Raw genomic sequence first — 16597 nt, 5'->3', positions numbered from 1 at the left:
GAAGTTTATACGTTTATCTTTAAAGTCTATACAAGGGTTTTTTCACCTTACTGCTTAAAAATGATGTCCAGGGCGCCAAGGTGAGTCAGCATTCTTCCTGTTTATATATGAATGTTAAGGCATCATTGCTAAAAATGTTCATTTTGACACTGAAGGCCATCAATTATAATAAAAAAACATACTTGAATTGTCTCAATATGGCAGCTGAAATAATAATGAGCAACATCATGAGAGAAGAAAGAGTGGGCATGTTCATTCTGGTCTATATGTGATCATTTTATTTAGCTTATTCTCTATTTCTTCATACAAAATGCATGTTAAAATGTTGTTTAACTTTTGCCATGTTCATGTTTCCTGTTACCATTCTGCCAAATTAAGGTGAAAAGAGTTGATTTATTGCCACAGTAAAATGACCACCATTACTAATTGACATTTCATTTTTTAATAGTGCAGTATGTATTGCATTTGGTAAACAAAACACGCACAGAAACGATCATATACTTCACTTTATCTTAATTATTGGCTCATAATTTATACCTCTCTGTATTTGTCGAAACTGCACTTAAATACTTGTGACAGATTCTACCTTTTAACAATCTTCAGTGACAGATGTTTGCCAACGGAAACCTATTTTCATTAACTTGGGCCACACAAAACGATCATAACCTCCAATGCTTTCTTTTAATGTATACCTCTTTACTGTCAAATTAAATATATGAATAACATTGTGACGCCCATTTAATAATTGTTTAATGGAAGTGCAGGGTGACAGGACAATTTATGCTTTACTGTCTTAATCTTATCTTTAACAGGTGGCATGACTCCCTGGTTAACTCTAAGCCCAAAAAACCTGCACCGAAGCCAGGGGGGAAGGTAAGTATCCCACTCCCTTAAAACACTGAGAGTTGTAGGATGACCTTTACCAAGAGTTTTATTGTCTTGCACATTTCAGACTCATCACCTTTTCTGATGGATATGAAGCGTCATGACGATTAGGCAACATGTGACCTTTCAAATATTTCTTACTTTACCGTTTCATTCTTTTTTATTCTTCCAGTTAAAAAGGGACGAGTTGGATCATGGTTAAATGATCCTATCTTTCCCAGTTCCTAACTTGCAACAAAGCAGCGCTTGTTTCATTTTGTGAAATAAAAAAGCCTGCTTAATTTGACACATATGCTTAACCTATGTTATCCTGGTTTTTGCATCAGTGAAGACATACAAATATGCACACAGGCAAATATCTCATCTCACTCACCTATCATCTTACTGTACAACTCCCCACTACTCCAGCACTAAAGCTAATGCCAACTGTATGCAATATGTTTTAAAATGTTTGGACTACATCACCATATCTGTGTTGTTCACTAAACACAGAAGACACCATTTTCCTCAGAGTAGGTGCATGTTTTTGCTACACGTGCATTTCATTTCATTAATGCAGCCATTAATGTCCGAAGGTCAAGTCAGTGCTTTTACGACCTGCACAAGTCGCTAAGTCAGGACTCTTGGAGCCTCCTCTAATTGATTTCGCTGTCTAGTGATCCGGCCGCAGATTGATTGCCTCTGCAGTTGGTGAGGCTGCATCGCTAGAGACCGGAATAAACCGCCTGTCTCCAATAGCTTTCCAACGCTCGAGTGTGATTAAGTTCAAGTGTGTGTTTGTCCATGATCACAGTGTCGGTCAGATGGTACTTAAGCAAATTAAGAGCTCTTTTGAGGATTAAAAGGTTGTCTCACATGGTGATTGGATTGTTTGTGTCAAAGAGGCCAAGTTTGGAATCGGGATTAACAGGAGGTGCAGTGATATTTAAATATGAGCATCCTCAAAAAATATACAGAACTTTACACCTACAATCCTGTCTTATTTATGATGTATCTACTCAGACCATGAACAACTTAAGTCACAGGTTGCACTGTTGGGGGTGCCTGGGACTTCAGTTTTTCATTGCCATATCTACACTGTAGCTAATGTGCATATGACAATAAAACCTTTAAACTTGAAACACTGTTCAGCCTATTTTCTCTCTCCCAAAGGAACCTGCTGCTGTTCCTGCGTCCAGTGGAGGTAAACAGGCTGCCAGCAAAACCAGCGTTACTTATGGAAGGAGCAACAGCCTGGGCACCAGAGGTAGTGAGACGACGGCCAGTGATAATAAGGCTGGTGCTAATAAAGCTGGTGTTGGTTTGAAGAGAGGCAGCGTGGTCCACCAGGGGCCCCGAGCGGCGTCTCGCCCCGGCAGACAGGCTCTGCGCCTCTGCAGCAGCCGGAGCTTCTCGTCCCTCCAGAGCTCCTCTCTCTCTGCCGCTCCCTTCATGAGAAGCAGCCGCTCTCTCAACAGGCTCGACCAAACACCCACGGGAGACGGTATGTTTGACAGAATATGCATCCAAATGAAGTTATTTCAAAGTCTATCTATGTTTGTATACAAATCTAAATGTGGTTGCTCTTTTTTCATCACTCTTTTCATGTTTTTTCTTAAGCACCACAGCAAAGTAGTTGTTTAATTGGTTTTCTTCGAAATAAGAATGGATAAATATAACTAAAGGAGCTTCTGACAAAGTATGACTTACAGCTTTTGTCTCTGAAATAGATTCAGAGCATGCAGTTAAACAAGGACCAACTGCAGCACAGAAACCGCTGTCTTATTCTGAGGAGCAGCTCAGGTTTGTTGTTTTAAAGAACTCAGATAACGCAAGGTTTTCCTTTTTGTTGTTGCGTTATGAAATGCTGCTGTTGTGCTATATTTTGAATTATGTAAAATTGCTGGGCTTGTCGATCCTTTCTGTTTATGTGTCCATCCTTAAAGGGATGAGGAGGATCAGTTCGATGGGGATGAGGAGGAGCAAATGAAAACAAGCAGCTCCTCTGAGCTTCAGGAGTCTCCCTCCTCTGCATGTCATCATACCTGCAACAAAGTAAAGAAACAGGTAATGTGTCATTATGAATACCTTAAAGTAACTGTTCTTACGAAACCTCATACAAGACTGCCAATATTTCTGCTTTCTTACTTGTTGTATTGTATTGTTTTCTTATTGAATGTACCAGTAGGGAACGAACCCTCTACACATTTACTACAGTCTATGCTATCTAAGTCTTCTTAACATCAACATTATGAAAACTCACGTTGGATGCTTGAGTAAAGGGAGCTGAGTAGCAGGAGTAAATAATAATCTTTAGATAAACTGTGATAAGTTAATAAAGCATAACACAAACATTCAACTGGAAAAGCTAACATATCCACTACCTCAACGTTAAGGTGTGTAATAAATGATATTTCTCTTTCCACAGACGATAGATGGGGTGCACACACTTTGTGCCATGACCTCTATGCGGCACAACTGGATCCAAGCAATGCTGAAAAATGTGAGGCACAGTCCTACCTCTGACGTCACAAGGTCAATAAAGTTGTTAAAGTGTCTCCACCTTTACTCATTTCAAGATATTTTATAGACGTTGGTGCATATGACATACATAGTCAAAACATATTTCATTGTTATTCCTCACAGCTCCTTTTCAGAGCAGAAAACTCCCCTAAAAGCACAGCTTCCAGACTCAGCCGAGGGCCCGGAGAGAGCTGAACACCACGAGCCCAGCAGCAGTGACTGTGCAGAGGAAACACACGAGCAGCAGAAACACCAGGAGCCCAGCCTGCAGCCGGAGGCAGAGCGGCGTTCTGCTGATGGAAGCTCTGCATCGCCTGCCATCTCCTCCTCTCATCTGGCCTCCCCCATCTCACCCTCCGCCTCCTCCGCTCCGTCTCCCATCAGTCCTCCTGGGCAGGTGGTGGAAGGTAAAGGGTGCTTCCCCTCTACGTTTATATTCATATTTTTTCTAGTCAAGTTCATACAAAAAGCTTGTCGTGCTGTTGCTGTTAAGTCAATGACAGCAATTTGGACAATATTGGCTACTATTTCATCATCGTTATAACACATAATCATGTACATTTAGACGTTATAGGTGTTTCCAGTCTTCATTATTATAATACAAATATATATTTTCTAGTAAAGTAGATACAATTAAACTTTTATTGTAAATAATTAATACATTTTTCTCTACTTGAGTGTTGGATTATAATCTATTGGAGTCAATGATGGCAATTTGCCCGATACTCTATCTGCTACAATTTGTAATAATAAATATATATATCTTAAAGTATATAATAATAATAACACATATTCATATAAATGTTCGTTTATTGGCCGATGATGAAAATTTCCCCTAATATATTATACAAAACTACTTCATATTGTTTCATTTTATATCAAAAGTACTACATTTTCTGAACCTCAGGTGTGACCGGTGCGTCTTCGTGTGTTGAGGGAAGAGCCGGCTCTACTTCCACAACAATGCAGTCAAATACTGAGAGCACAAAGGAGAAGGAGAAGCAGCAAACTGGGCCACTTGTCATAGAGGTGATATTCTAAATAAAAACTTATGATTAAAAACTACAATAGTTACTCTTTATATATGAATAATGAGTATGTGTGTAAAAAAAACAATAGCTTGAAGCATGTTCACCTGAATAAATAAAAGCATGCTGGTTAGTGTGACAGCTTTCTTAATATGTTCTCTACAGCTGGAGCAAACACAGAGGGAACTCTCTCGACTGCGGCAGTTAAACAGGAATCTGCGGGATGAGGTGCAACAAGAGAGAGCGAGGCATGCAAGTGAAATGGTATAACATTCATACGTTATCACTTTAAGTAACACTAGTACGTTTGTAGGGCATGCACTAATGTAATTTGCCATATTGCGAAAACACACAAACTGTATAAAAGGAAAACTAGGATGTTAGATATTTGAAAGTTAAAACCTAAAAGTTAAGTTGCTTGTCCTGTATTAAAACATAAGCATGAAAGCACAGTTTGCGCTAATATTGCTCACTTTGTTCCGTAGAACGACCTCCTCTCAAACTCCAACTCGTCTCCAGAACAAGCTTTGGTTTTACAGCGTCTTCATAAGATGAACCACGACCTGCGCCTTGAGCTGGAGGATCAGAAGAGCAGCTTTGAAGAAACAAGAGAAGTAGAACTGCGGCGAAGGGTGGACCTCTTAGCTCAACAAGCTCAGTTACTGGTCACGGGCGATGCCACTGCCCTCGCTCAGGCCCGTCTGGAGCTGGACCGGCAGCAGTTCATGGAGCAGCGGCAGGAGTGGGAGCGCTGCAGGGCCTCGCTGAAGTCCCAGCTGAGTGCCAGTGAGGAGCAGAGGAAGGAGGCCGTGTCGCGCTCCACACAGCTGCAGCAGGAGTTGCAGAGTTACCACAGTCTGGAGCAGGAGGCTCAGCGCCTACACACACATCTCCAAGAGGTGACCACTCAACTTCAGGCCAATGAGGAGGGGCAGGCTCAGAAAGAGGCTCGCCTGCAGGAGCACCTCATGCTCCTTCAAGCCAGTCAGGACCGAGAGCGCAGGAGCTTAGCCTCAAGCCTGGCACAGGCAGAGCAACTCACACAGGAACTCCAGAGGAGACTGGACATGTCTGAGCTGGAGGTGGACAGCCTGAATAAGACTCAGACGTGGACCAGGGACATTGAGGAGGCTCAACAGCAGCTTCAGGAGGAGCTGGCGTGCACGGTATCTGTGGTGCAGAAACTCCAAGACGAGAGGGAGCATCTGGACCGGCGCTGCCAGGAGCTGCAGAGCCAGCTGGGTGAGGCGGATGGAGAGGTGAGCCGACTGCAGAGCCGCTTGAAGACAGACGAGACGCACTACTACAATCTGGAGCACTCGTTCGAGAGAATTAGCGAGGAACTGCAGCTGGCTTTAGGGAAGGAGCGGCAAAGGGAGTGTGAACTACAGGAGATACGAGAAGGCTACGAGAGACTCCTGGACAGGAAGGAGCAAGAGCTGACTGAAGTGTTGCTGAAGATGGAAGTCTTAGGGAACAGCCTGGAGGAGACAGAAGTGAGGCTGAATGAGAAGTTGAAGGTATGTACCTGTGGCTCTCCTCAGAGGAACGATACATCCTCAGAGCATCAGAATGAGAGATCAGATCTTCTCCCTGTAAATGACCGCAGGCCCAACGTTGATCATGCAGGAGATGACCCGGAAAGGTTTATGTCTGTGATCCAGGTCCTGGAAACCAAGCTTTATTTGACAGAGGAGAAGCTAAGGGAGATCATGCAGAGACTGGAGGAGCACCAGAGTCACATCGGCTGCCAGGACCCCCACCTCTGCTCTCAGCTGACTCAGAGCCGAGCCACCGCTCAGCACCTCGGTCTGCAGCTGCACAGCCAGGCCAAGCAGAGCCGGCGCTTCGCCCAGGAGACGGAGGGGCGCTGCAGGGTGCTGGGCGGCAGGTTTCAGATCGCACTGAACATCATACAGGCCTGCAGAGGGAGGCTCCAAGCCGCTCCGGTCAACATCACAGACTTCGACAAGCAACTCGCCGCAGCTGCTTCCTGCATTCAGCAAGGAGAGAAGGATGCTGATAAACTGCAGCAGGAATCACTTAACGCCTGCAAAGGAGGGGATAAGATCCTCAGTGATGAGACTTTAGCTGGAGCTCAGAACAACAGTGCTACGTCTACCTCAGAGGAGGACATAGAAACAGTTGGAAAGTGTCTAATGAGGGAAGTACTTTTAGTAGATGAAATGTTGTCCGTCCTGCAGAGTCAACCTGGCGTTATGTCTCTAACACCAAGAGAGGAGGAGGGTGATTTGGCACACAGGTACAAAATAATGATATCTCAAAGAATAGCCTTAAAAAGGACGTATTCTGGGAGAGCAGAATGTGACAACAAGGACCCTATAAAGAGGGCAATAGGTAGAGTCTGTGCTGAAGCAGAGATCATTTATGCTGCCCTGAAATTTCAACTGCAACACGAGAGCGTTACTCGAGAAAATAATCCAAAAGTTGAGCATCAAAAGAAGAGTCTGGCAAACGTGAATCCCCCAGAGTTGGCTCCTTATGAGCAGCAGGTTCAGGGACAGCGAAAAGGTTCAGAAGGAGCCACAAAGCCACCTGAAAGAGATCAATCTGGAAGGAAGGAAGAGAAAGAACCAGAGTGGTTAGAGAGACTTATATCTCGGCTGCAAAGGAGAGCTAAATTCTTACGCAAACTCTGCCAGGAAGTTTCTGACGGCGGTGGAGTAGAGCGAGGTGTGGATGATAACTGGGAAAATGCTTCTGCAGCTGACCTCAGGTGGATGCAGGAGCAGGCGAAGTTGATTTATCTGTCAGACAGGCTGCACTCGGATTTAGAGCGGCAGCGGAGCGAGGTGTTACAGGACAAACGGCAAGCTCTGTGCCAAGAGCAGGACAGCACATTAAAGGATGAGCAGGAGGCTTTTCCTCACACCTTATGTCAGCTTCAGGAGGACAACAGCGCATTAAGAGAAACACTGGAGCGTGCTGAGCAAAAGATCATATTTATTGAGACTGGGAACCGGAGGCTGCTGGAAGACATCGAGAAAATCGAGGAATATCACGAGGAAAGGATGGCAAATCTGGAAAGTGGGTTTCAAGAGAAGATCGGGGAGCTGCAACACATCCATGAAGAGGAGATGCAGAACTTGCATGGCTACTACATCAAGTCCTCCAAAGAGAAACAGAGCAAACTCTGCACAGAGTCAGAAGAGGCTTACCTGAAAGAAACACACGAGGTAACACACACTATTACCGTACTTCAGGAAACAAACACAAGTTGCTGAGATGCTGAGGTTTAGTGTATCAAATCCAAAAACACACTAACACACACAACCTCTCTACACTATTATAATCTCACAAATGTTCGACTAAATAATCAATACAGAACTTCTAAATACTAAACAATGCATCAATACAGTACGTCTTTGTTGCTGCACATACACAAATAACATTTATTGGGTCTATTAGTTCTTTATTGTATATTTATTGAAATCAAAATGAACAAATCACAGCTGAAAAAATTGTTTAGTAAGAGTATGAAACACACACACACACACACACACACACACACACACACACACACACACACACACACACACACACACACACACACACTCTGTATAGCAAGTTATGTTTTAACACACACACACACACACGACTACTGCACACACCTTACCTAAGTACTACATGATCAGTACTGAACCTTTTCTCAATGTAAATACAGGCAACCTGTGATCAGGGCTTCGCTGCTATGGAGGAGATGCACCGGCAGCTGATCTCAGACCTGCAGAAGCAGCATCAGACGGAGATGGCAGCGCTGCTGAAGCAGAAAGACAAGCTGCTGCAGGAAGAGACCGCCGCCACCATGGCAGGTGAGGGTCTTCAGCAGGAAGTCAAACAACAGGAAAAGCATTGGGACCTGTTGAGTCAATGCTAAATCTTTAAGGTTCTTTCATTTCAATATCGGAAGCATTTGCAGAAGTTGTAACAGTGTTTAGTTGATCATTGGGAAGTAACTAAGTACATTTACTCAAGTGCTGTACAACTTTGAGATACTTGTACTTTACTTGAGTATTTCCATTTCATACCTACTTCTACTCCATTACAATTCAGAGGTAAATGGTGTACTTTTACTCCACTACATTTATTTTGTACCTTTAGTTACTCTGCATATTTGGATTAATTATGTGAAATGTAAAGAACTCTTCAATAAAACTTAAGTTACACCTGGAGTAACATTCACAAGCTGCAGTATACAAAGTCATTCAAACTAGCTGCACCTTTACCAGCTTTGATAACACTTTAACGCATCAGCAATTATAATAATATAACATATTATATATAGTATTCTGAAATGGACACATTTGCATAATAAGTATATTTTGATGCTAATATTTGTGTAATTTAACTTGGGTAACATTTTTAATGCAGGACTTTTACTTGTAACAGAGTATTCCTACTCTGGTACTTCTACTTTTGCTCATGAAGTACAAGATGTGAGTGCTTCTCCCACCTCTGGTTGATGCACATTTCTCCTCTTTCTACAGCTATTGTAGCGATGAGAAGAGCCCATAAAGTGGAGCTGGAGAAAAGCCGGCAGTCTCAGCACATCAAGGAGAGCGCTGACATTACTCAACTGCAAAATGAATATGAGTAAGTGACTGCTTTTCCTTTTACTGCGTTTTTGTTATTTCTCTTACAATGAAGCTCCTAAGAAACAGTAGCATACATGTCACTACTGGTTCATGGTGTATTTAGTGATGTATTGTAACAAGCCTGTGTCACTGAGCGCTGCCCGTGGTGCTGATACACACAAGAGCTATTTCAGAATGTAACACGAGGCCATTTCAACCAAATCTACCTGCTACTTCTTTAAAAGATGATGTTCTGAATGTATAGTCACTTTACTGTTCAACATCATGCCTCTGGTTTGCCTCTGCAGAAAGGAGTTTCAGTTGATGCATAAGGAGCTCGAGGTGTTGTCGGGGCAGCACACTCAGAAATGTCTGGAACACTCCCAGCTGAGCCAGGAGCTGCAGGAGGAGAGGCAGTCCTCCATTCAGTACCAGAAACAAAACAAGGAGCTCAAAAAGAAACAGGTATCAACATGTTCTTAGCCCCAAGGGAAGCTCCTTATTCTTTCTTTTTATTCAATTAAGATCCTCATTTAAAGGGGACCTATCATGCAAAATGCACTTTTGTACGTCTTGTATACATGAATATGTGTCCCCGGTGTTCCAGGGAACTCACCAAGTGTCAGAAAACACAACCCTCTCTATTTTCCTCCATACCCAAATCTCTAAAAAAGGGGCTGCAACGGATCTGATAAAAACTGATCCAGATTTGAACACTGTCCTGACGTCAGGACGGTGGCGCTACGGCTATTGGGCCAACTCCACCAATCAGGAGGAGACAGCCACGGCCATTGCCGTTCGAAAGCGCTGGAGACGCTGTAGTACATATGCCAGGCCTGTAAGTGGCGCTGTAGTCTGCCACAAAAGCAGCGAAGAAGACTTCCCGCCCATAGTAACCATGGTTACCCTTCTGTTTATTCTCCGCTGTGGCTTTTTTCTCCCTCTCCGAGGCAAGCGTTTGCTCCCGCTGCTTTAATTCAATGCAATCCCTCCCTGTCGAGGCAAGCACTGTAATTCTCTCCGGTTGGTCCACCAGCAGATGACAAACACCCACCTCTCCGCCTCTTCCAAGGAACGAGGGGACCGTGCGGCAGAGTTTCAGTTTCAGTTTGTTTCGCCGGTCAAGATGTCCGTTAAAGTTTAAATCTTCCGGACAAAATTAGAAAAGTGCCGGTCAAAGGTCTTCTTTGTTATTTATTGAGCTTTAAAACAAATGAATAACGACTCTATATAATAAAACACGGAGGACGGAGATCTCTTTTTCTCCCCCTCTTCTGACAGCCCAGCAGCTGATCAGAGCACGTCTCCCCTCTCCTGCAGGGGGGCGTGGTCAGCAGAATCAGACCGTAGACAGCAAACAGCATATAGAGCGAAATGAGGCATGGCTAAAATGCATGATCTGTTTGGTATTTTGAAAACAGAAACATATAAATATACCTTATATAGGTATGGCCCTACAATATATCATTTAAATATAGCATGATAGGTCCACTTTAAACAGTGAGAGAATGTGTTATATTCACCGTCTGTCTCCTGACATTTCTTACAGAGGGAGACAGATGAAATGTCTCAGCTACATTTCTCACTGAATGGGAAACAGTCCCAGGTCGGCCCTCAAGTCAACGACTTCTATGAAATGGAGGTGAGTGTCTGGAAAACAGAGAGTACAGCCTTTATTTCACCCAATTCATAATCATAAAAAAGAAGAAGTAAGCAGTGATTCTGTTTTTGTGTTTAAAAGTCCCATGTCATGGCCATTTCTACTGATCATACTTCCATTGTTGAGGTCTACTAGAATAGATTTAAATTGTGCAATTTTCCAAACTCACATTGTTTCTCATACAGCATCTCTGTATAGTATGTGTATTCACTCTCTGTCCTAAACGGCTTGTTGGAGCTCCTGCCCCCCCCCCCCCCCCCCTGTGAGCGCAGTGGCCGTCTGCGAGACAGCGAGACACAGCGAAACCCAGCCCGAACACACACACACACACCCGCAGCCTGGCTGAGAGTTTGTGTGTGTGCTCACACACAAACTCACAGCCTCGCCGCGTCCCGCCGTCTCAGGGAGGAGAAATCGGCGGAGCTGCAGCTGAGAAAAGATTGAGTGTGTGTGTGTGAGGAAGTCGTAACGTAACGTAACGGCTCCGCGGACGTAACGTAACGGCTCCACGGATTGGTCCATTTGGACCAATGGGTCCATTTGGGTATGGGCACGTCACTGTACCCAGGAAGAAAAAGAGAAATCTCCAACGAGGCGTTCTGGGGCAGCATAGACAGTGTTAGAGTTTTACTCGCTACAGGGTGTACTTTGAGGGTTTGTGACTCTGCAGACGGTTTACATGCAGAAAAAGCTACATAACACACAAGGGGACGGGTAATAACCGGAAAAGCATGACATGGGACCTTTAATGATTAACATTACTTTTATTTGTGTGTAATGGTACAAGAGCTTTGTGTATAGCCTCACTGATCCATAACTTGAGTAGCTGTTTTGTTTTATTGTTATCTGTCATTTATCCAACCTGTACAAAATGTAAACGTCTGTTAATTTCCCATTCCATTACACTGTACACAACATATCAATGATAACATGTTCTGTATGTTTCAGGTGATCCTGAGGGCGAGGGAGGCAGAAATGCAGTTTCTCAGACAGGAAGCTCGTTCTCTTAAGGAAGAGTTGAAGCTCGCTCGAATGGTAACAATATCTCTTTCAACTTTATATTTTGTAATCTTGCTAGATCATAAAACCATTTTGCATATTAAAACAGCATGATGAATTCAACTTCCCAAAGGGAGCTGCATACAATTCCATAGGCTAACACTCAAACACATTGTACGTGGTAAGTTAATGGGCGGGACTAACCTAAGCGGTTGACCGATCACAACAGAGCCGGCCAGCTAACCAATCAGAGCAGACTGGGAGGTGCTGCAGCACAGGCAGTATGAGACAAATAAATACCTTTTTGAACATTAAAGCATGGAGACATGTCACAGCAGAGGCACAAAATACAAATATGAACATGAAAAAATAAGCATAATAGGACCCCTTTAACATGAAAATAGCAACTGTTCACTGTGTGTGTGTGTTTGTTTGTGTGTGTAACAGGACAAAATATACGCCCAGAACAAGCTCAAGGCCCTCCATACGACCAGCCTGGATGAACCACACCAAGATGTCACTTGGTCGAACCGAGACGCTTCAGGACAGAGCCTCAGTGAGACTCACTTTATTTTGTGTACATTGTTAAATTGAATGATAACTTATGAGATGTCTACTTACACATTAAACATTTCTTCTGTTAGTTATTAAACAGGGCTAGTCAAGGTGATAAACATTGTACCCTTTTGTTTTCTCAAAAGACACTGGGACTAACACAAGTAATGCTGCTTTTCTGAAGAAGAAAGATAAATCCTCCCTCACACGTCAGATCAGAGGAGTCCGATCAAAGGTACAATGTGACTTTTGATAAATGCAAAATGTCTTTTTCATATTAACAATTTTGAACCTCTCACCTCACAATGACGTCCTTAAACTGTACTAACAAGTGATGTCAAACTTTGACTCTTTCTTTTATTTTCTTTGGCTTGCAGAGTTTAAAAGAAGGCCTTTCTATCCAAGAAAGAATGAAGTTGTTTGACCACTAGAGGGAGCAACACACACTGGCTTTTCTAGATGACCATTTTTAAGATTGATATAAAATATTAAAGGAATCACAAAAAGCTATATTTATATGTTGGTCCTATTACAATGCACAGTGTAACTTATAGACACAATATCTGTGTTTTTATTGATATTATTCAGTGTATTGCATCGTTTTTGTAAAAACTGTCGTTACCATGTTGTACCACTAGATGGAGCAAAACTCAACGAGCAGAGGAGACTTCTGAAACTGAAACTGTTTATGACCATTTTTTGAGCAGCAAATTAATTTATGACACCTATTTATTACTTTTATTCAACATTAGTCACGATGTATTCCAATGTTGTATCCTGGTATCATTTTGTTATGTAAAGACAGACAATAAACTAAATATTTCTCTGTTTATTAAAAGACTTTGGTTATGTTTCCCTATTTCCCTGAGAGTCTAGAAATAACTAATTTAATTTAATCTCAATGTATCTTTCCTCTGTACCACGGTGATATCAGGGTCTTTCATCTCTATAATAAAATCAGGATTGCTCATTTTAATCCAAAAGCAGATTAAATATCACCTTTAATGTTCCAACATAATAATAATAATAATAATAATAATAATAATCTCATTATAATTATTAATATGAATAAATAAGCAACTAAGTATTTTATTTTTATTTTTCCAACATGTTTTTGTAATTTATTTCATTTTAAAATGTGTTTTAATAATACCAATAATTATTATTATTATTACAAAATGTACTCTTACAATCAAAATAATAAAGTCAATTAAATAAGAATTCAATCAAATACATTTTCCACCTGTTTCAACATTTGATTAGAAACTATTTGAATTTTATATCTGTTCTGTTTTAAACACAAGATAAATTCTAAGACAAAAAATAAACAAAACATAACAATAATGATGAAGATGATGATAATGATGATAATAATAATATTAAATAGGCCGTTGTGTTATGTGTTATATTGGAGGACAGTGTGAAGCCTGAATGTCTGGGAATTGAACACTACTGCAGCTTTGCTTAGCATGCAGTGACAGTGTGTGCGTCTGTGTAAGTGTGACATTGCTAACCTGCAGCTCTCAGGAGCCCAGCAGCAGTGCATGAGGAGGAAGCAGGAAAACACTGATGTCTGCTCTGTCCGGGGACTGAACACACACATCTGTAAGTGTAGCATCAGGTCTGCTCAGAAACTGAGGGTGATATCACACTTCAGTCTCCAACATCAGATCGGACGTCACACAGGAAGAGGAGAATCAGTGTGAGGACTCATAGATACAAACCATTGTGTGTGTTATTAACCACCATCACTGAACATGCTGTTGACATGAAGTGCCTCCAGTTACTCAGGGATACATTACAGGTTGCCTCAGGTGACCCCTAATACATGTGTAAGTAGATTCATCCAGTTACATGGGAGCTTTTACAAGTGTGATTTCTTACTCTATTTTAACCTGTCCATCTGTATTCTATATGATGACAGATCCATAACATTACATGTCTGTATATCCAGAGATCTGATTTATATGTAAATTCTGAAGCATATCTCTTAGTGTCCTTGCAGAAGAGCTAATATGCTCCTTGGAGTCGTATTGCTTTAGAGGAACATCGCACCTCATTAAAACCCAACACTCATCATCTCTTCCCTGCCACTCCCGAGTGTGAACCTGGAGTCATGTGAGCTGACGCTTTGAGAGAGCTGTTTCTTAATCATGGATATATTTCTACACCTGTGAGATTTTCTTTGGATGCTGTGCCATTCAAAATTACGTAAACGCAATTTCTGCACTTGTTTCCTGAAATAAACATGTTTTTCACATCAGGCAGGTAAGATTTTTTCATCCTACGACACCTCGAGAATGTAAAACTAAAACCTGCAAGTGGAGTTCATTCTTTCAAGTTGTAAATGATAAAAATAAATATATAATAATGTGAATTATAGTTCATTCTTGATAATTAGAAATAGACCACAGGTCACATCTGACCCTGAATAACTGGGATTGGCCTTTTTAAAATTATTAGTTATAGACATATCCATTAGTAACATCTGATGATTGACAATTTATGTATTTATTTGCAGTGGACCCTGAGATGAAATTATTTTGTGATCTGTATAATTTAGCAAAATAGATTTGAACTTGTTCGCGTTTAAATTATTACATTTAGGAACTTCTCTTGGAAAGAAATCCACTTTATAATTTTCTTATAAATGTATATTTTCTGTCAGACTTAAGCTTCCTCATGGTTAACTGAGTTGAATAGAGAACAAATTGAACTTAAATCTGTGACACAAAATATATGTGTGTGTGTGTGTGTGTGTGTGTGTGTGCGTGCGTGCGTGCGTGTGTGTGTGTGTGCACCTGCAGGTCGAGCTGCCCCACAAACGGTCCAGGTTGTAATGACTGATCAGCGGCTGATGTAGAAACACCATTACACAGGTGCACCTGCTCACGCTGTAAAAAATAAGTGGCCCATTTTGACATGCAAAGATCAATTACTGCAACACACGGAGGCACAGCCTGCTTCCCCGATGATGCCTTTATTTCCTCTCCTCTCTTTCCTCTAACATGTGACACAGGTTCATGTCTGTGTTTTAAAATACTGTGTAGAGAAAAAGGCTGCATGGGCTCACCAATTTGTTTTGGATCATAGTTTAACAAGGCGTTTTGAACCTAATTTATTTAAAATGTAACCTACAATTTACCAGAGTTTCCATGACAATAGATAGATCCTCAGACAAATACCAATTTGACATCAAATCCAGTTTGGCAACGCCAGCCTCAGCATGGAGGAGGATCAGGGTGATTTATATTTAGGGAAGCACTTTTAAAAATATGTGAGACACATATAAACAAAGTTCTCTGTGTGCAGAAACTGATGTTAGGACGTGAAGCATATTCCTATCAGATATAGATGCCTTAAAGCCATTAACAATAAGACAGATTGTGACTTTTCCACAACGTTGAACTTCTCGTAAACTTTACAAATAACTTTGACGTTAAAGAAACTTCACTTTTCAAATGTATGCAATATAATAACAGCTTTTGAGTGAATCAGGTTGCCTCACAGTGAGAGAGACCTGGAATTCAACCTGCAGTTTTTCGTGTGGAGCTGGCCTCCCTGTGTTTTATCAAAAGGTGAGAGCACTTTGTTATGATGAGGCAGGATGTTGAATAGGCTGGTCTGGCACACGCTCCCTAACCGGAGCAGGGAGGTTAGTGAACACCTCCCTAAAAAAGTCCTGTGTCTTATGTATGCGCAGCATTTCTATCTGATGGGTGGGAGCACAACGCCTCTCTTCCCCACTCAGGTTACTTTTGTCGATGTTGGCTGCCAACAGCGATATGAATATCACTCAAGCGATACAGTATCTTCATATTTCAAGTTTTATCTCTCCTTCCTTGTGATCACTGCTGTGTTACACAGGAGGTTTTTGGCAATAGAAGTACATAAGCTAACTGTGATTTATTTAACTCCCAACAGTCAGAGATAAGGTAAAAACAGTAAGACTGTTAAACACCTGCACTTTTGAAACAACATCCATAACATTCATCTGGCTGCAACTTAGAAATTATTTGTCTAATATATCATATTCCAATCACTTGTATATAGACTCTTATTGGTCTTATTGCACTATTTCACTATTTTAAAATGTTTACTTATTTACTTGCACTATTCTTTCTGTTTTTCTGTCATTCTGTTTTATTGTGTTGCACTGTTGGAGGAGCCTGTGACCTAAGATTTTCATCGTCATAACTACACTGTAGCTATATTCATATACATATAATATGACTAATAAAAGCCTTGAACCTTGAACCTTGAAATATCCATATATAAAAAAACAGTCGGCAGGATTTGCAATAAATGAGATCACTTGACAAAACAGACGGTTACACAGTTTTTTAATTGGAGTGCCTGCCATGCTCCTGATC

At 41.5% G+C, this 16597-nt stretch overlaps 1 protein-coding gene across 1 annotated transcript; it reads left to right on the top strand.

Moving 5' to 3' along the window:
* Positions 1–60: 60 nt before the first annotated feature.
* Positions 61–13004, top strand: LOC117492140 (trichohyalin-like). Its single transcript, XM_034142260.1, has 18 exons — positions 61–80; positions 813–873; positions 2038–2368; positions 2595–2667; positions 2811–2931; positions 3293–3399; positions 3511–3794; positions 4295–4416; positions 4581–4679; positions 4901–7612; positions 8101–8248; positions 8924–9029; positions 9319–9475; positions 10560–10652; positions 11619–11705; positions 12117–12225; positions 12371–12459; positions 12602–13004. Exons 1-18 carry the CDS (start codon positions 61–63, stop codon positions 12653–12655), a joined length of 4773 nt encoding a protein of 1590 aa, XP_033998151.1. The 3' UTR covers positions 12656–13004.
* Positions 13005–16597: the final 3593 nt, after the last annotated feature.

This window comes from Trematomus bernacchii, unplaced genomic scaffold (genome assembly GCF_902827165.1).
Source record: "Trematomus bernacchii unplaced genomic scaffold, fTreBer1.1, whole genome shotgun sequence".
NCBI classification, from domain to species: Eukaryota; Metazoa; Chordata; class Actinopteri; order Perciformes; family Nototheniidae; genus Trematomus; species Trematomus bernacchii.
The sequence above is the reverse complement of the archived record's forward strand: the minus strand, read 5'-3'. Positions and strand labels throughout refer to the sequence as shown.

Bases quoted from the DNA above. Each gene is read 5' to 3' on its own strand.
- LOC117492140 (XM_034142260.1), top strand. From the start codon at position 61: ATGATGTCCAGGGCGCCAAG. The intron at 9,030-9,318 runs GTAAGTGACTGC...TTGCCTCTGCAG, and splicing joins CAACTGCAAAATGAATATGA to AAAGGAGTTTCAGTTGATGC. The intron at 10,653-11,618 runs GTGAGTGTCTGG...TGTATGTTTCAG, and splicing joins ACGACTTCTATGAAATGGAG to GTGATCCTGAGGGCGAGGGA.